We start from the raw sequence: 20,005 nt of genomic DNA, 5'->3' as shown, positions 1-20,005 counted from the left end.
CAAAGCGCCTTCTGTGTCGGGGCAAGGGTATCTCCTGTGTCTTCAAGAGCTTGGATTAGCGTCTTGTCAATGTTATACCATATGAAACATACCAGGACCCTGAGGCTTCAACAACAGAACTATATTCTCTCATAATCCCAGAGGCCAGAATGGGAGATAGAAGAGCTGGCAGGCATGTACTCTCTTGAGCCTCTGGGGGAGAATCCACTCTGCCTCTGTCTGTCAGCAGCCGCTGGCATCCCTTGACCTTCCCACACTGTGGTCCTGCCCCTTCAGTTGCCTTCCTCTGTATCACCACCACCATCCCTCTGTGTTTACTCTCTCCATGATGCTTAAATGTAGGTGCTCAAGGCCTATTCCCATAACCCAGAACTAACTCCTCACCTTTTCAATTCGATTTTATTTTATTAGTCATTATCTTGTTCAAAACAGGGTTTCTCTGTGTAGCCCTTGGCTGTCCTTGAACTCACTCTGTAGACCAGACTGGCCTCAAACTCAGAGATCCACCTGCCTCTGCTTCCCAAGTGCTGGGATTAAAGGTATCCGTCACCACTGCCTGGCCATCTTTCCAATTTTAGTAGCACCAATTCTTTATCTTAAATCCCATAGCTTCACTATACTTGTAAGAGATGATTTTTTTCTTCAAGCATATCCTATCCACAAGTCCCAGGGACGAGGACACAGACATACTCCTAGAACTCCCTGCTGTTCCGGTGTAGAAGCATTACTCATAACTGTGATTTCCCCCGCCCCCAAGTGGTAACTATGAGTACTGGAAACGTACTGATTCATAACCAGTTGCTTTTCCCAGCTACTGTATGAGTTCTAGTCTTAGTTGAACCAGGGTCTTCCAACTAGACAATAGCATTGTCTCTAAATAATATGCCTTTGTCTCATTTCTCTCTTACTTCACTTGATTAACGAATATGTTCAGGAAATATTGACATTTTTCTTACACTGTGAGTCTACCTACGTGGAGATGTTCTTTACCATATTAGGAAACTAGAATTCTATATCCACCTGGCTCATTTCTTTCAGGACTAACTTTTGGGACATAGTAAAATGCTTCTAATGTAGTAAATGCTTCTGCCCCAAACATTTTGGGGTTGAGGGTGGTATATTAAGTATGTTATAGCATGCCTATGGAGGTCAGAGGTCAACCCACTGGAGTTGGTTCCCTCCTTCTACTCTATAGATCTGGTGGGCTGAAATCAGACTCACCTGTTGGAGCCTTCACCCACCCCACCACCTCTCTGGCCTTAAATGCTTGTTTAGTGTCAGAGTTATGTTACAGCCTGTGAATCCAAATCAACAGGAAGTACACAGTGATCCACAAGTTCCCTTGGTTGACTTTGTATCTTTGTTTCCACTGAAGAATGAAAACCAGTGAAAGGAAACTTACACGTGGCTCAGGATCTGGAGCCGCCTCCACCACCACCACCATAGCATCTTCTCCCAAATCCTCCTCTTTGCAAACGGCAGAAGCCTGAGTGCTAAGACCTGGGAAAAGGGAAAGTCAGCTCCACTCTCTGTACTAGAGCAGCACTCGCCACAACCGGCTCAAGCAGGATGCGTTTCCTAGAATGGCTCAGAGGAAACCTTTCTTTGCTTATTTAATATAAAGGATAGTAGAAAGGATACAAACAACAGCCAGATAAAGGAGAAGCATAGGAGAAAGCCTGAGGGGAAAGGTTCAGTGCTTCTGAATTCAGCTTCAGCTTGACACAGCCAGACGGACATGCCTTCCACGCCCTCTCCCAGGGTAACCACCCTCCTGGAATGCCCGTATGCCGAGCTTTCTTGAAGACAATCTCATCATGGAGGCACGATGAATGACATTAGTGATCATCTCTACTTTCAGGCCCTCCCCTCTCTGGAGGTGGGAGTTGTGAGTTCTATCCTATAGCTGCATCGGAAATTAGCCTTTATGGGCGATTATTTACGGTCACTTCAAATATGATCTCATTAAATCCAGGCATGGCTACAAGGGGCTTATGATAAATGACAAGACAACTGTCTCTCACCTTACCATCTATTGAGGTTCCTGGAACAGGTTTCATGTGCCAAAGAGGAAAGGACAAATGTGTTAATAAAAAGGCATTTATTGCTCTAGTCACTTGGGACCCGTCAAGGGTTATAGGGGCTGCAGGCCCAGGGCAGGGGGAATGAAAACCCAAATACCTATTTTATAATACCACAGTGTTTCATGGTTCTCTGGAGCAGAGTAAAGAAATCAAGTTTCCTTCTCTTAGGATGCAGAACTGCCACAGAGGGAGATCACTTTCTATATTAAAAAATAGGCTTTCCTTCTGAGTTCGAGGCCAGCCTGGTCTACAGAGTGAGTTCCAGGACAGCCAGGGCTACAGAGAAACCCTGTCTCGAAAAACCAAAAAAAAAAAAAAAAAAAAAAAAAAAAAAAAAAGGCTTTCCCCCACTCTTTCCTCAAAGATCTTTTCTGTTCTTGAGTCCACAAAACTGAATTCTTTCCTTTGATATATCTTTAGCTATGTAGCACTCTGTACAATATAGAGTTTAGAAAATATTTTTAATTTATAAGATCTACCAAGGTAAACCAGCTTTGCTCAAATATTATTTATAGCTGTTGACTGAACTAAGGCACTATGCTGACCAAAACAAAATAAACAAACAAAAAAACAAAACAAAAGAACAACAAAAAAAAACCCCAAAAATCCGAATGTGCCCTCTGGGATTGTTAGCTGATTCCTACAGACAATAGCTAAAAAAGCAAGAAAACTCCAGTGTGAGTTTGAGGGGGAACAGCAGTGGGTGGGGTCTGGGTGAGCTCCTTGAGCTCTCACGGGTGGGAGACTGGGTCAAGGCCCCAGGAGGAGCCCGAATTCATAGTGACTGAACATACTGAACATCCTCAGATGACAATTCTTTTTCAAGTAAGGGGGAAAAATTTTTTTTTCAAGTCATACTCTACCATATTATGGCAAGAACTGTAGGCATTTTTTATTGAGCAGCTAGTTGGGGGAAATGACATAAAGAATTATATAAAGATGTTAAGAGGATTAATTTAAGAAACTTGTTCTTCCTTACAGATTGCTGTTAGCAATGGCTTCTTCACTGGAGGACTCTCCACACAGAGGCAGCGATGGACAGAATGGATTCTACCACAAGCTCGGAGCTAGGAGCAAGTATTGCTTCCTGCCGCTCACTTGACTTGTGGTCATACGGATAACTTACATACCTAAAATGTGGGCTGCCTGACTCCTCTCTGATTCACTTATCACTGCTACATGCTCACCCTTCTAAACTCAGGGTCTCTAACGAGTGACTCCACAGTGTAGAACTGGTCACAAGTAATCTGTAAAACAGAATGTTTCCCGTAACCAGTGGTTCCCAACGTTCCCAATGCTGCGACTCTTTAATATCGTTCCTCAGTTGTGGCGACTCCCACCATAAAATTATTTCATTGCTACTTCATAATTGTAGTTTTGCTACTGTTATGAATCATAGTGTAAATATCTGGTATGCAGGATATGATATATGAACCCTAAGAGGTCTTGACCCACAGGTTGAGAACCGCTGCCTTAAATTAGCCCTTATTTTTGAATATACAATTGTAATTTTTATTTTCAATCTTAGCAGTATTGCTTCCTTTGAGAGGTTTACTCTGTATCTTAGGGGACCCCTCTCATACCCCCACCCTACCCCCACACTCCCTGTAACTCTCACCTTCCTTTTCCTCAAGTGTTTGGTTCAAATCTTCTACCAGGGCCACCACATCCACACTACTCTGAGGATGCTGGGAATTCACCCAAATCCTCATCTCGCCAGGCAAAACCCTCAGGAACTGCTCAAACACCAACAGCTCTAAGATCTGCTCTTTGGTGTGAATGTCTGGTCTCAGCCACTGCTTGCAGAGGTCCCAGAGTTGATTCAGGGTTTTTCTGGGTCCTTCGTCCTGTGAGTAGCAAAACCACCTGAACTTCTGCCTGAAAGCCTCCAGGTCGTCAGCATATCCTCTTAACAGACTTTCCTGGACCCTCAGAGTATCCACTCTAGGGACCCTGCTTTGCTCACTCAGAGCCAAAGCTGGAGGGTCTGGGGAGACGCCTGCCATCATGTTTGAGGGCACTAAAGCTTGCATTGTATCACCAGCAGGAATCCAGTCCTCTTTAGACTATCTGAGTATCAGTGTGATCTGCCAACAGGTACTATCTATGCTCAGCAAACTACCAAGGGCTCCAGGAATCCAATTTACAGTCTTGAAGGAGCTGTCAAGAAGAAACAGAAGACATTAAATGAATACATGGGACATTAATTCAGAAAGCATTCATTTTTTCTTAATCACCCATACACAAACACCTCTTCCACCTACACCTATATACTTAGAAGCTCAGAAAAGCTCTGCCCAACCAACTAGTCTATTAAAAGGAGACTCTTTATGGAATAAAAACTGAAGAATTGAATAAAGATAATTAAATATACTCCACAAGCAGACAGTTACTTCAGACTTAATACTACTCACAAACAAAATGAATGGAAGATCTTCCTGGTTCCAAGTGATTCAGGCACAAGTCTATTTAACAGGTCCCGTCCTCTTTCAACAAACACATATTTCCTACCAGTCACTCAACTCTGAAACCCGATTTCACATTTTACTACCAAATTTCTCCTCCTTACTCTTTATTTTTCATATAATAAATAACCAAGCTAGACTCTCTCTATCTTAAAATTTATTTTATGCATATGAGTGTTTTGTGTACCACAAGTGTGCCTGGTGCCCATCGAGGTCAGAAGGCAGCGTTGGATTCCTGGAGCTGAAGTTACAGAAGGTTGTGAGCTGCCATGTGTGTGTTGGAAAGTGAACCTGGGTCTTCTGGAAGAGCAACAAGCGCTCTTAACCTTAGAGCTTCTCTCTCAAGCACAATTGTCTTCAATCCACTCTTGGGCTGTAGCTGAAGGACTTCTCCTAGTGCTCAGAAGCTGGTCCTGTCATTTCCCTGCTTGGAAGCCCTTGCAGGGTCCATGAAGACCAAGTTCAAAGCAGAGGGCACAGAACATTTGCCTAGATACCTCGTAGACCGACAGACATTGCAGCCATACAGAAATACCCCACACAAACTCTCCCTATCCTTTACACCAGAGAGATTCCCACCCCCTCATCACTTGGAATGATGCCTTCCTACTCTTAATGATCCTGTACTCGCTCTTCCAAACTGGGCTCCTGGATCTCAGGGGTGAGGAGCATTGCTGCTCTAGCAGAGCAACCAGCCTTGACTCTATTGCTGGCACATACATAGCTGCCCACAACCATCTGTAACTCTAGTTTCAGGGAATCCAACACTCTCTTTTCTGACAAATGCACAGTGCAGAAGGCAAAACACTCATAAACACAAAATAAAACCAAGGCTGGATACTGCTCAGTGATAGAACACTTGCCTAGCATGTGTCAGCCCTCATTAACACACCACCACAACACCGGTTGCTGAGAACCTCACAAGAAACATATCAAAAACAAAAGCTCCGATTCTTCTCAGTCGTCATGCCATTACCATCGTGTGAAATTCCTTTTGATCTCTAAATGGTCTTTTGCACACGGCCTGGCCTGTGCAGCATGCATTCATTCATCCCATAAATGACTGGGATGAATGATGGGAATGGGAACTGCGGGGACAGGCGTGTAGAGATCACTTACATCTCGAAAATAGGACCCGAGACGCACCACTATTCGGCGAGATATACTAGCCTCTTATTGCAATTAGCATAGCGTTAGCCACCCACCTCAGGACCCAACACCCAGCGCCCGAGATGTCATTTACTTCTTTGCATTAGGGCCCACCATGTCACCTGGCATCCCTTTGGGTACCTGGGACTCCGCAGTGACTGAGACATGCGCAGCTGCTTCAATAGAGGCTCTGTGAAAATGTGACGCAGGTTAAGAGAAAATCAGCGGCAATTTGCCCCACAGGTGTCAGCTGGCAAAGCCTGGAGCCCTCCAGTTTATTAGGATCGCGGAGGAAGGACGATCCAGGTTTCTGACAAATACAGCTAGAGACGCTGCTAAACATCTAATAAAGGGGTCACACACATACACACACACACACACACACACACACACACACACACACATTCACGTGAGCAAACACACCAAGAAATTATCTGGCTCAAATACCAACGGTGGCGAAGTTTTCAAGACCTGAGCACAGGGAGGAATGCAAGGATGGGAGGGAGCGGTGCTGCTGAAGTGCACGCCCCCGCAGCTGCAGCGCAGCGCAGCGCCTGGTCCCCGGGATGCTCTGGGTCCCAGTCCGCCCAAGGCGTGAGCTCGGAGCCCACAACCCGCATAGCTCCAAACCGAACGGCGAAAAGCACCAATACCTGCACCAGCATCCGCAGCCAGCTGCACCGCAATAAGCGTTCAGAACCTCGTCCCGCAGCAGCTGCGCGCGCAAGACTTCGGGACCCACTGCGCCTGCGCGAAGGCTAGGAACTACGATTCCCGGGGTCCGCTGGCCTCGATTTTAGAAACTCCTGTGCTTTCCATAGGCTATTATCTGGCCTGTTGCGCATGGTCACAGAGAAGCGGCTGGGGGGCTCGGCTGCTAAATTATTGCTGCGCCAGAGGCTTAGAGGCCTAGAACACACTTAGGTTTTTTAGATCCATGCAACCCGGCATCCACAGTAACCTTAAATCTTCTCAGCTTCTCCCATTACTACGGTTCACTAAAATTCAAAGTGGAAAAATGTCCACTGAGGAAGCATTAGCGATGCCTTTAATGTAAACCATAAGTAACGCAGCAAATACACTATACAAATGTCATCCTCTGGCTTCCCACACCTGCCACCATGGTCCTAGGCCAAGCACCCTACACAAAGCTTTTGCAATAGCTTTTTGTTTCCCCGCCCCTGCCCATCACTTACACCATTATCTTGGCAGATTATATCCCTCCCAAGGAAGAACTGCTCGGAACTCTACTATCTTAGTTACTTGTTCTTTTACTGTGATAAAATATCCTGACAAAAGCAACTAAGGAGGAAAGGGATGGTCCTCATGGCAGGGAAGACAAGGTGGCAGAAGCCTGAAACAGCTGGTCACGTGGCATTCACAACCAGGAAGCACTGGGCTGTGGATGCATGCTGATGCTAAGGTTCCTTTCTCTGTTTACACAATTCAGGATTTCCTGTCCAGGAAATGGTGCCACCCACAGCAGGCAATCAAGATAATCCCACATAGGCATGTCCATAGGCTGGTCTCCCAAGTGATTCTAAAGGTGGTTTAACTGGAAATGAAAGAGTCGTGGCATCACTGTATCAAGAGATGAGATAGTAGTACTGGGATGTGGAGAGGTACGGCAGCCCTTGACGGGCAGGAACAAGATAACACAAGCGAGGCAGATCGCTTTTAGTAAAGATGACCACATCAGCAAATATCTATCTACTCTAGAAGTTCTTTCTACAAGTATACTGATGATGTAACTCCTTTGAGAGCAGTTTCTAGTTTTTTGAAACTAGGGTGACCTCTCTTAGCTCATTAAGTCCAGAAATGGGCAGAGGGTGCAGTTTAATGGTACTGAAGCTGCCAAGGAGTGTGAAGTGTGGTCCTGGGTTTGTTTCAGGTGGAGGGTGGGTGTCCATTTGAATGTTTAAAAGCAGGATCTATCCATACAACCCAAGTTTTTTTTTTTGTTTTGATTGTTTTTAACTTATTATTTTTTAAAGATTTTATTTTTGTTTGTTTGGTTTGATTTTTTTTGTTGTTGTTGTTTTGTTTTTTTCGAGACAGGGTGTCTCTGTATAGCCCTGGCTGTCCTGGAACTCACTCTGTAGATCAGGCTGGCCTCGAACTCAGAAATCGCCTGCCTCTGCCTCCCAAGTGCTGGGATTAAAGGCATGTGCTATCACCGCCTGGCTAAAGATTTTATTATATATACACACACGCACACACACACACACACACACATATATGTATGTATGTATGTATGTATGTATATGTACACACACACACACATACACATATATATATGACGAGTACATTGTTGCTGTCTTCAGGCACACCAGAAGAGGGCATCAGGTCCCATTATAGATGCTTGTGAGCCACCATGTGGTGGCTGGGAATTGAACTCAGGACCTCTGGAAGAGCATTCAGTGCTCTTAACTACTGAGTCATCTCTCCAGCCCTTGTTTTTAACTTATAACAAAGTGGAATTGTTGTTATTATCTCTATACCCTGGATTTTAAATTTTCCTAACTAGAACAGATAGTTTACTCTTTATAGATGGCTTCTTTCATTCAATATTATGCTATGAGATCTGTCAAAATTGTTGCTTATGGTTATGAGCTAGTTGATTTCATTGCTGCATGGCATTCCCCCGTGACTTGTTATTTACATTACCTTCCTGTTTACACGGCTCATAACTCAGCACATGTTCTGCTAGATGGATAGGGAAGGAAGAACATATGTGTGCTTATGCCTGTCTTTGTAAAGGGCCGGCTGGTTTTCTGAAGCCCTTCTAGAACAGCGGTTCCCAGCCTGTGGGTTGAGACCCCTTTAGGGTTGAACAACCATTTCATAGGGATGCCTAAAACCATCAGAAAGCATAGGTATTTATATTACTTTTCATAACGGTAGCAAAATTACAGTTATAATGTAGCAATGAAAAAGAATTTATAGTTGTGGGTCACCACAACATGAGGAACTGTACTAAAGGGTCACAGCGTTAGGAAGGTTGAGAACCACTGAGCTAGACTCAACCTGGAACTGAAAAGCCAAGGGCCTGCCTACTCCTCCCACCTATGTTACAGAAGAGAAGAGGTTGTGCTGGGAATCGTTTGTGAACCCCAAAAGACCTCCAACGAGTTGTGTCCGATGTAATAGCATTAGAGTCTCCTTATTACAATCTTGGGCTTGGGCTCTCCTCCAACCCAACCCTGACGCAGCAGGACGGGAAGGGAAGGCAGAGCAGCCTCGAACCCTCAGCAAGGCAAAGTTTTATAGGAAAATAGGAGCAAGTGAGGGGGTGAGGGAGTCCAGTCTGACAAGCATCTAACAGAATGACTGTAAGCCAACAGGTGGGTGCTCTGAAGCAAGACTGTATATAATCACAAACAATCTGAAAGTACATCTGAAACGATCAGACTAATCTTTGATTGTTGCTAGGAAGTAGCTAGGGAGTAACTCTGGCCAAGGACAAGCCGTGAGGTCCTTCCTGGTATGTGGGTGCAGCTCAGGTTCTGTTGTAGGTCAAGTTCTCAGGATTTTTTTTCTTTTCTTTTAGATGGAGACTGGTCCTAAGATGGAGTAGGTCTAGCCTCTCAAAGACAGTGCAGAAAAGAGGCATGCCCAGGGCCACTTAGACAGCAGCAAAGTGGCAGCCAATCAGCTTTGTGCAAAAAATAGTATTTGGGGAGAGGAATCCTCCTCCATCTTTAGAAGGAAAAGGACAAAACTGAATTTTAGTCAATAGTATTGGACAGGTGAGTTTTGTTTGTTGGCTTGATTAAAAAAAGAAATGGGCTGGTGAGATGGCTCAGCAGGTAAGAGCACTGACTGATCTTCCAAAGGTCCTGAGTTTGAATCCCAGCAACCACATGGTGGCTCACAACCATCCATAATGAGATCTGACACCCTCTTCTGGAGTGGCTGAAGACAGCTACAGTGTCCTTACATATAATAAATAAATAAATAAATCTTTTTTTTTTTTTAAAAAAAAAAACTTGTTTATTTTCATTTTATATGTGTGGGTGTTTTGCCTGCAAGTATGTCTATGCACAACATGCACTTTTGGTGTCTTTGAAGGCAGGCCAGAAAAGGGTGCCTGATCTTCTGAGACTGGAGTGGCAGGTGGTTGAGCTGACAGGTGGGAGCAAGGAACAGAACCCAGGCCCTCTGGAAGAATAACTAGTGCTCTTCACAACTGAGTCATCTCTCCAGCCTCTGCTTGCTTTTGTAGTCCATGCTGGCTTTTAATGTGCTATATAACCAAGGATGATGATCATGAGCTTCTGATCCTCATTCCTCTTCCCCCTGAGTGCTAAGATTACAGGCATGTGCCACTATGCTGGTTTCATGGGATGCTGGGGCTTGAACCTATGGCTTTATGTATGCTAAAAAACAAAACAAAACAAAAAGCACTCTATCTAGTGAGCTACCTCCCTGTGGCAGTTGTTGTAAAACTTGATATTAGTTGAACACAGTGGTGCACATCTGTAATTCTAGCACTCAGGTTGAAGCAGAAGGATCACTTGTTTGAAGCTAGCTTGGGAAACATAGTGAGACCCTATCCCAAGACAAAACAAAATGTCAGTAGTTCTATTGTTTGCTCCAAATGGTAGCGAGCCATTTCTGAATGACACACTGACATAGCTTATCTTAGGTTGCCTCTTAGGTATTTCTTTAGGACTTTGAAGGTTCGTGGTATCCAGTCTGTGGACCCCAAGCTTGGAAGGTGTGTCTCCTCCTAGGACACAAGTCCTCATTCCTCTGGCTTTGCTGGCACTCCAAGGATCTTAGTGCCAGCAGGGGGCCGTGCTTCCCTCTCTAGGAGAAATGGAGAACTTTCCTCTCTGGCTGTGTAATGCCTTAAAGGGTGACAAGTTCTGGAAACAGTGAACAAACCAGATGTAAACGGTGGAGAGAGGGGAGATGAAGGTGCAGAGCAAGATGCACCTTATAGGGCTGGAGAGATGGCTCAGCGGTTAAGAGAACAGACTGCTCTTCCAGAGTTCCTGAGTTCAAATCCCAGCAACTACATGGTGGCTCACAACCATCTGTAATGGATCTGATACCCCTTTCTGGTGTGGTATCTGAAGACAGAGACAGTTTACTCATATATATGAAGTAAATAAATGTTTTTTAAAAAAGATGCATCTTACAAGTGAAGAGTCTGGAGGAAGTATACATGGAGGGCTTAACCCTCAGTAGCTGGAGGCAAAGCTAACTTTTCCTCAGAACAGAAGGAAGTATGTAGTGGAGGGCATCGGATTCCCCACTGAGATCACATAGCAGAAGGGCGGAGGGAAGTGGGGTGGAGAGGTCGGGTTGTGATAGTTGCTGAAGAGGATTGCTGAGAGGAATACATAGATTCTTTCAGTGTTAAGGGCCCATTTGAGGTTAGAAATCACCCATTCATGCTCCATGAGTGATTTTTCTCAGGATATATAAAGTGGCCCTACAGCAGGACAGAGCAGAAGGATGGACAGTGGGATGGGACTTTGTGAGTGAGTCTGACAGGAGCCCAGAGGGACAAGCATTTGAGCTGATTTTATTGAAATGAAGAAGCTTCTAGTTTAGATGACAGAGAGGCAAGAGGTAACTGATTCAAACAGGAGAAAGGGCCCAGCAGTGGTGTGACCTGGCCTGCAGGTCACATTATTGGGGGAACGAGGAGGGTCACAACCTGTGAATAAAGAATGGGCGAGAGAGATGACAGGACTCAAGGAAGCATTGCTTGTCAAGAGCCGTTTACTTGGTTGAGGAGAGCATATTTAAAGCAAAAATCTTGGAGGGAGGGGGAGAGGAAGGAGGGAGAAGGAAGTTTACAAGGGGAGAGGTAGAGGAAGGAGGGAGATGAAAGGTTACAAAATCTTCTGGGGTTGAGCTCCGGGGTGACAGGTGGAGAGAGGGTGGATTTCTGTGAATGTTCCTTTTCTCAGGGCCAAGCTGGATGTTTCTCTCAGCAATGCAGGGCCAGCTGGGGCAGGTTCAGCCAAGTGTCATTTGGTCCCCAACAGTGGTGGTGCAAGAGTTTAATCTAGGCACTTGGGAGGCAGAGGCAGGCAGATCTCTACAAATTCGAGGCTAGCCTGGTCTACAAAGTGAGTTACGGGACAGTCAAGGCCACACAGAGACACTCTATTTCTAAAAACCAAGAGGGAGGAGGAAGAAGAGGAGGAGGAGGAGGAGGAGGAGGAGGAGGAGTAAGAGGTGGCAGGAAGAGCAAAGGGGAGGGAAAAATAAAATCTTAATTCAAAAGATTTATTCACTACTATACAACCCAGTGGTTTCACTCCTGGGTATTTAGTCAGTAGAAATATAAGAATCTAGCTGCAAAAAGACCACTTGGAAAAGTTTGAGTATGCTTTGCTAATGATTGCTAAAGGCTGAGGATAATTCAAATGCTAGGACCAGTGTATAGTTTTCCTTTTCTCAAAGACTGATGGCTGTGTGTACTGTGCACCCAATGTCCCATGGCTTGTGTGATCAGAGGACAACTTGGAGGAGTCAGTTCTCTCCTTCAATCATGTGGGCTCCATGGATGAAACTTAGGTCCCCAGTCTTGGTGGCCGGTGCCTTTACCCACTAAGCCATCTCATTACCCCCAATACTTGACTTTTCATCATTGTGACAAAATACCAGCAGAGAAAAAGGAGGAACAACTTATTTCTGGTCATAGTTTCAGATATTTTAGTCCATTGTCAACTGGCTCTGCTGCTTTAGACCAACCTGTCTCCATCTTCCAATAACGTCACTTTACAATTATTTTACTATTAGGGGATTAATCCACTGATAAGGTCCGAGTCCTCAGGACCCAAACACTTCTCCATAGTGCCACATGAGTCTTTGGAGGACACTTCATAACCAAACTCAAAACGATAAACTTTCACATTCACATGAGATACCACTCGGCAGTAAAAAGAATAGACTACTGATAAATACAAATATGACCATACCCCAAAGGCAGTATGTAAGGTCACATAAGCTAGACACAAAAGGTACATCCAATATGATTCCATTTCTATCTACGTATTAACCAGGCTTGGCCCTGCTCAGCTTCTAGATCAAATGAGATTAGGCATGTTCAGGGTGGTATGGCTATAGACATAATTCCATTTAAAAAAAAAAAACAGATGTAGAGGCAGAAATCACAGAGTGGATGGCAGGGACTGGGAGAGGCAAGAAATGCTGCAGTGGAAGTCTTTACACGGACTTGTTCTGGCTTGACAGTGGTGGTGAGTGTGCGATACATCCGTCTGTTAAGTAGAAATATACACATCAGATATGTGGATTTTGTTTTAGCTCAGATCTACCTCAATAGAAATGAAAGCACATTACTATGGTTTGATTGTGGTCTGTGCTCCAAAGGTTCTTTGGCTACAAACTTGGTCCTCAGTGTTGGTGTCGCAGTGGTGAGACCTTTATAAGGTGGAGCCTGGGGGAAGGCATCTCATTTAGTTAAACACACAATTGGGGATATTACCCCCAGAAGACATTAATGCTTGTCTGTGGATTGCATGAATTTCTCATAGAGTGGGTTGTTACAGTAAGACCAATTATACATCATTGGTATAACCTGGTATATCAGAGGCCAAACAGATGTGCATGCCTGATCTTGGACTTCCATCCTGTCAGCAGAATAAATTTCTTTTATCTGTAAGCATCCAGTTGCAGGTACTTTATTACAGCATGAAGAAGAGGCCAGGCAGTGGTGCTGCATACCTTTAATCCCAGCACTTGGGAGGCAGAGGCAGGTAGATCTCTGAGTTTGAGTCAAGCCTGGTCTACAGAGAGAGTTCCAGGACAGCCAGAGCTACACAGAGAAACTCTGTCCCGAAAAAACAAAACAAACAAAACAAATACACCTATTTTCATACAAAGTCTTACATGGAACAATTCACAGCCACTTACTTGTAGTGATAGAAAACTAATTCCCTCTGAGGTGCATTGGTGAATGGGTGAACATATGTATGTTCTCTCAATAAACTACGGGGCAAAGGCAAGGGATGCAGTCTTGATACCTGCTGCAGCAAGGATGAAAATAACTTCTAAGCTCAAGAAGTAAAAGGCACAGCGCTGTGTTCCTGAGGCCAAGCTACCTGGGAAGCTGAGGCTCAACGTTCAAGGCCAGACTGGGGAACATAGCAAGAAATAAATGGCCGGGCAGTGGTGGCGCACACCTTTAATCGCAGCACTGGAGCAGAGGCTGAGCCTGGTTGTCTCTTCTAGGTCATGCCACCACTGTTGCTAACCTGACTCTATTGAACTGGACTGCTAATGTATCCATGAAATGTTTTTGAGTGGATCGAGCAGCAACTGCCTGCTAACCTGTGAACTGCACTGCTGTTTCCAGACAACAGAAATGGGAGTTGCTCCCCAAATCCTTTCTAAATAGGTCCATTTCTTTTCCACTACCTCTGGTGGGTGGTAGGCTAACAGGGAGGTTAAAGCATTTAAGAACCCTCATTAATAATAAGGTTAGAAAAAAATTAAAGTTATGGGGCACAGAGATCAGCAACTGAATATACAATACACAGGACCAATCCCCATTACGAAAACAAACATATATAATCTTCAGAAAATACAATTTAATCAGTAGTGGCAGAAAGCAGATCAGTAACAACCTGTAAAGCAATTGGGGAGAGGAAAGGGCATGAGGACACTTTTGGAGAGGACAGACAAGTTCATTATACCATCGTGGGTAGTTTTCTAGGTGTGTTCAGGTCAAAGCTCTTAAAACGTGTGCTTTATCGATCTTTGATTGAACAATAGGTTCAGTCAGCATTTTACACCTCAATGAACTTGATGCTGGAGAATGAATGAACTAAGTAAATGTTGGAATAGTAGGCTGATAACCAGCCTCAAAGACAGGAAGCCCTGAGCAGTACAAGAGTCTACCTCACAAGTAGAAGATCAAGTGTAGAGAAAAAGTCTCCAAAGTGGAGTGGAAATGGAAGTGGAGAGGAAATGAAAAGCCAGAGAATGGGATAGCCCCACCAATGAGAGCAGACATCAAAATGCTCACTCAGAACTTAGAGTGAAGAGGAACTACGAGGCCAGGTTGAACACTGATTCACAAGCAGCTCTGAGGAACAGGGATGTTGGGTTGATTGCCTGTCCAAGTGAGTGAGATATGAGAGGTTTAAGTTGTTCATACTGTTCACACTGCATTGTCACAAGCCAACAGTCAGTTCCCATGCTCAGGGTTGGTTGCCTGATCTGCAAAGGCCTCATTGGGTGGGCTCTGGTCTGTGGGGACTCAAAACGCAGGAGATTCACTGACCTGCTGTCATGCAGCCATGAGGTTTTTTATGTGTTGCTCTCACCTCCAAGACTGTGTTCCCATTTACTTTATATCCTGCTTTTTCCCCGTGATAATCTCTGCTTCTTCTGTAGCCTTCCTCTAACCCTATGGCACCTCTTTGAGAGTAACTCTCTCTCTCTCTCTCTCTCTCTCTCTCTCTCTCTCTCTCTCTCTCTCTCTCTGTGTGTGTGTGTGTGTGTGTGTGGTAAATGCTTATTTAGAAGGCTCGACATCCTAGCCTTTCTCTGGCCTCCAGACCTATTTCTCTATCTTGCTTAGTGTTTGTATCTACTCTGAATTCTATACGAAAGTCCTGGAGAATAGGCTCTTGTCCCTGAATCTCTTTGTCCTATCTGTCTTTGAACTGTCTCTTGACTTTGTAACTGATCTCTCTCTGTGTTATTTCCATCTGGAATGTTGCCATAGCTGCTGAAATAGTTACTTCTCTTTGTCCTTGCTTTCCTGTCTTCCTCACACACTCATGAGCACCTGGGCACATGCATAAACTGATGGCAAAACAATGGATCGTACTGGATCTCAACAAACCAAGGATAACAATGAATTATTAATAAATTACTCCATTCTTATTGTCTCATAAAAGCAGCCATAGAGATTTTCCTGATATTCAAATTTTTCTTGACAGTGAATTCTAGAAAGGCTTTTTCTTGGTCAAAGAGCACCAAAAATAAATAAATAAATAAATAAATAAATAAATAAATAAATAAATAAAATGGTTGATTTACTTAGGTATATCATCATTTTGGGTGTTTTTTCTTTTCTCCGTGTTAAGGAAGAAACTTAGGGTTTAGCCCTGAGCTATATTTCAAAATCTTTCTCTCTCTGAAATTAAAAACTGTGTGTGTGTGTGTGTGTGTGTGTGTGTAGAAAACAGACAGACAAGGAAGGAAGAAACAAAGAAAACAAGGAAGCAAAGATAAAGGCAAGCTCCCTTTGCAGAGGTCAACGTTTTATTCAGTTTTTGTACTTGAGGAAAAGTTGGTGCTGAAATAGTTCAAAACTGCCCTATCTCACCACGAGGGCAGGCTGCATCTGTAGCCAAAGGAAAGGAACTGAAGTACAGACAGCCTAGCTGTTTACAGCTTGTGTCTATCTACAAACATGGCTAGGCTAGTTCACTGCTTGTGATTGGCTGAGATTCAGCTACTCCTGGCCAGTGTGGCACAGTCTGTTTGCACATCAAGTTAAGGTTCCAGTGTGTTCACTAGGACCAGTCGAAAGACTCTGAAGAGCTCTTTCAGCCAGGGCTAATTTGGCAGCTTTGGGCCACACTGAACAATTCCACTCTGCTTATCTTCATAGTGATTGTCTCAAATGTGCACTTGATGGGCACAGACACCTCAAAGGAGGATCTTTTGTGTGCCTGACTGTAGAAATTCACAGTACCTTCAATCTGCAGTGCACGAGACTCCCTCACAGCCTCCCCTCAAGAATCTCTCCACCTGGGACCCCCTCACTGGGCTCAGAAGCTCCATCTTAACTGTCCTGCCCTGCTATAGGCTGATCAGCTCTTTATTAATTAGAGGTGGATGGGCAACAATTTTTATACACCCTTGAGAGAGAAGATGCTTCAATAACAACAATGTTGAGTTTGGACTGCACCCACATCTCTTGGGTACAGAAATCAGCATCTGAATACACAGTGCACAAAGCCATCCCCCAACAGAGTACAGTATAACATTTTGTTTGTTTATTTATTTACTTTGAAATTACATTTATTTATGTAGGTATGTATGTATGGGGGCACACTATGTCATGGCATGTATACAGACATCAGAGGACAACTTGTGGGAATTGATTCTCTCCTTTCACCATGTAGATCCCTGAAATTGATCTTGGAGGCAAGTATGTTTACTGGATGAACCATCTGCCTGGCCGCAGTGCAATGTTTTGATGTATGTATATGTTGTATGATAGTCATATTGGAGTGAGCATGTCTCCTCTCACATATCTGTCATGTCTTCATGTGAGACATTCAAGACTCTTCTAACTTTCCTGAAATGTGTCATATACTGTCATTATCTCTAGTTTCCCTGCTGTGTGCTAGGACTCCATGGCCTCTTGTAGCTGGACTTTGGCTACTTTGTGAGTTCTTCTTTGTTCTGCCTTTCTCCACCCTGGCAACTCCGCCAACACTAGATAGGAGAGAAAAAAAGGATAGAGGGGGAAGAGGGCAAGGTTATTGTTATCTTAGACTACTTCCTGCTGATTAGGGGCGTCGAGCTCCTTGGGGCAAGTTTAATCTTTGCCATCAGTTCTTTTTGTTTCTTCTTTGCGCATGACTACTTAACAAATTATGTTGCGTCCAACCAACAACCCAGCCCAACTCCCGGGGCCCTAGCATTTATACACCCTCTGAAAAGTCCCCAGAATTCCAAATGTCACACAATCTCAGAAACTATCTGCAGCTGGCAAAATCATGCCCCTGCTAGAGCATGAAGCAAATCATAGTCAGCTGCTGTGGACATTCTGAAGCAGCTCCATATCCTACACCTGGGACTAAAATGAAACCGTTTTCCCATAATATTTCTGTTTTGTTTTGTTTTTTTTTTTCAAAGAAACCGTGGTGGCCACGCCTTTAATCCCAGCACTTGGGAGGCAGAGGCTGGTGGATTTCTGAGTTCGAGGCCAGCCTGGTCTACAGAGTGAGTTCCAGGACAGCCAAGGCTATCCTTTTTCTTTTTTCGAGAAACCCTGTCTTGAAAAAACCAAAAACCAAAAACCAAACCAAAACAAACAAAAAAAAAAAAACCAAAAAAACCAAAGAAACCAAAATTCTCACGACAGCCTCCCTTTGTAAATTAAGCTTCACTGGAATATAACCTTGTTCCTTTGCCTGGGAGTGGTCTGTGGTTGGGTAGTTGTGAGAGACTGTTAGGTCCAAAGAGCCTAAATTATATATCCAGCCCTTCATAGAAAATGTCTATTAGTGTTGATAGGTGGCTCAGTGGCAGGGAGTTTATCTAGTTAGTATTTAGTAGGCTCTGGCTTTGACTCTCACCAGGAAAAAACTGACAAAGCCAAGATGACACAGAGCAAAATATTTGTGAGGGATGGTAAGAGTCTAATCTACTGAAGCAATGGACAGAAAGTTCCAGGAGTATTCCCTCTGAGAGCAGAAAATAAAAGCAGGAAGAAAAGACGAAAGAAAAAAAAAAGAAGGGAAAGAAACAACTGTGTCTTATGTTACCTAGGTGTTTGGGGCTCTGGGGGAATTTAAGCACAGCTAGGTAGACAGTGAAACAGAAAGTTCAAACAGTTCCAAACTGATAGGAAGCAGCTGTGGTTTGGAGCAAGAAATGAGGAAAGCAGTATTGACAAGTGGCTCCAAGAGCCAAGCCTGGTTGGCTAATGCTTGGGATCACAGCATGCAGGAGTCTGGGGCAGGAGCATGGTAAGTTCCAGGCCAGTATGGGCTACATGGTGAGACTCTGTCTCAAAGCATGCTCCCATACAAAGAGGGCTGCAAAACTAAGTGGTAGATAAGTCATCTAGGACTTTATTTAACATTTGTTATGATTGAAAACTTTGGTAAGAAACTGAGAATTAGAATGATATGAATGGGAAAGACAGAAGATTGAAGAGGAGCACGGTTCTAGTCAGCTTCGGTCCTCACGCTATGATGCCTTGCTTTCTCTCTCTCTCTCTCTCTCTCTCTTTCTTTCTTTCTTTCTTTCTTTTCCAAGACAGGGTTTCTCTGTGTAGCCCTGGCTGTCCTGGAACTCACTCTGTAGACCAGGCTGTCCTCAAACTCAGAAATCTGCCTGCCTCTGCCTCCCAAGTGCTGGGATTAAAGGCATGCACCACCACTGCCCAGCTTTCGTTATGTTTTCTTTTGCAATGACAAAGCCTCACACACAGAAGGCAAGTGCTGTGCCACAGGACCTTCTCTACCACCGCTTATGTTTTACAAATGTGGAAAGCCAGCTCTAGGTAAGTTGTGTCCCTTTCCCATGCTTGCCCGGTTTGTAAGTAGTTAGGGTAATGTGGAAACCCAGGCACTCTGGCTCAAAAGTCTGCTCTTGAAGTCACCACTCATGCAAAGCCTCACTCAGGTTCTGGGTCTTAAATCTTCTCACTGTGATTTCAGATCCCATCTGCTTCTAATCAGTGACAGACAGTGGTGGCAAGAGCAGTCCTAGGTGGTTCTAGAGGCTTTGAAGTCAGTGATCAATATTAACCATCACACATAAATTTGAACCTTGAGAAAATCAACCACATCACTTAACAAGCATCCAGACTGAAGGCATTACAGAGGATCTTGTGAAAAGGGAAAGCCTGTGACCAGACTGATTCATTGCTGAATACTGACAGACCTTTAAGAGTTAACACGAGCGTTTCTCAAATTATCCAATGAAACAGAAAGTAAAGGAATGGTTCTAAACTCATTCTGTGAAGCTAGCACTGACTCTGATGCTCAAACCAGATAAGAACACAACAACTATAGAGTAATTTTCTTGATGAACAGAGATGCTAAAATTCTTGCAAATCAAGTTCAACAACCTACTGAAAATCATGATTGACTTGGTTTCATTCTAGGGATGAAAGGATAGTTCCACATATGACGATCACCAGACATAAATTTCATATCATACAATCACTTGAGTAGACACAAAATGCCTTTGACGAAGTCAAACATCCCTGAGGAATCTAGAAATTTAAGGTTCATATTTTAGCATAATAAAGTCCATGTGTTCATAGAGTGAACCTATGTTGGACCGTGAAAGGCAATCTGTGTTCTGGTTGAAGAAGGCTTACTCAGGAGACCCAGTAGTGAGCTATGCCCCCTGGACATTAGGCAGCTGACTCCACAAGCCCTCCATTATCCTGTAGATCAATTATGTAGACAAAGCCCCAGCTCCTACTAGTCTGGCTGGACTCCACCCCCACAGTTACCTGGGAACAGCAAGGTATCCCAGCCCACTATAAAAGAGGCTGCTCGCCCCCTCCTCTCTATCTTAAACTCTTGTTCTTGCTCTCACCTCTTGCTTCCTCCC

General features: G+C 44.1%; 1 protein-coding gene across 5 annotated transcripts in view; it reads right to left on the bottom strand.

Moving 5' to 3' along the window:
- The window catches only part of Znf483 (zinc finger protein 483), a 19,181-nt gene extending 12,749 nt beyond the window's left edge, over positions 1–6,432 (bottom strand). Inside the window, exons 1-4 of one of the 5 annotated variants that reach the window (XM_031377525.1) lie at positions 6,352–6,417; positions 5,840–5,888; positions 3,703–4,244; positions 1,403–1,500 (exon numbers count right to left, since the gene is read on the bottom strand). In XM_031377525.1, the coding sequence (XP_031233385.1) occupies positions 1,403–1,500; positions 3,703–4,117 (513 nt within the window). In that variant the 5' untranslated portion in view covers positions 4,118–4,244; positions 5,840–5,888; positions 6,352–6,417. Of the gene's footprint in view, positions 1–1,402; positions 1,501–3,702 lie in introns of all 5 variants that reach the window. The other 4 variants (XM_031377526.1, XM_031377523.1, XM_031377524.1 and 1 more) reach the window with 4 other exon arrangements.
- Between the last annotated feature and the right edge of the window lie 13,573 nt (positions 6,433–20,005).

Source organism: Mastomys coucha, unplaced genomic scaffold (assembly GCF_008632895.1).
Source record: "Mastomys coucha isolate ucsf_1 unplaced genomic scaffold, UCSF_Mcou_1 pScaffold18, whole genome shotgun sequence".
Taxonomy (NCBI): domain Eukaryota; kingdom Metazoa; phylum Chordata; class Mammalia; order Rodentia; family Muridae; genus Mastomys; species Mastomys coucha.
Note: the sequence above shows the minus strand (reverse complement) of the source record. Positions and strands in the feature narration are given on the sequence as shown.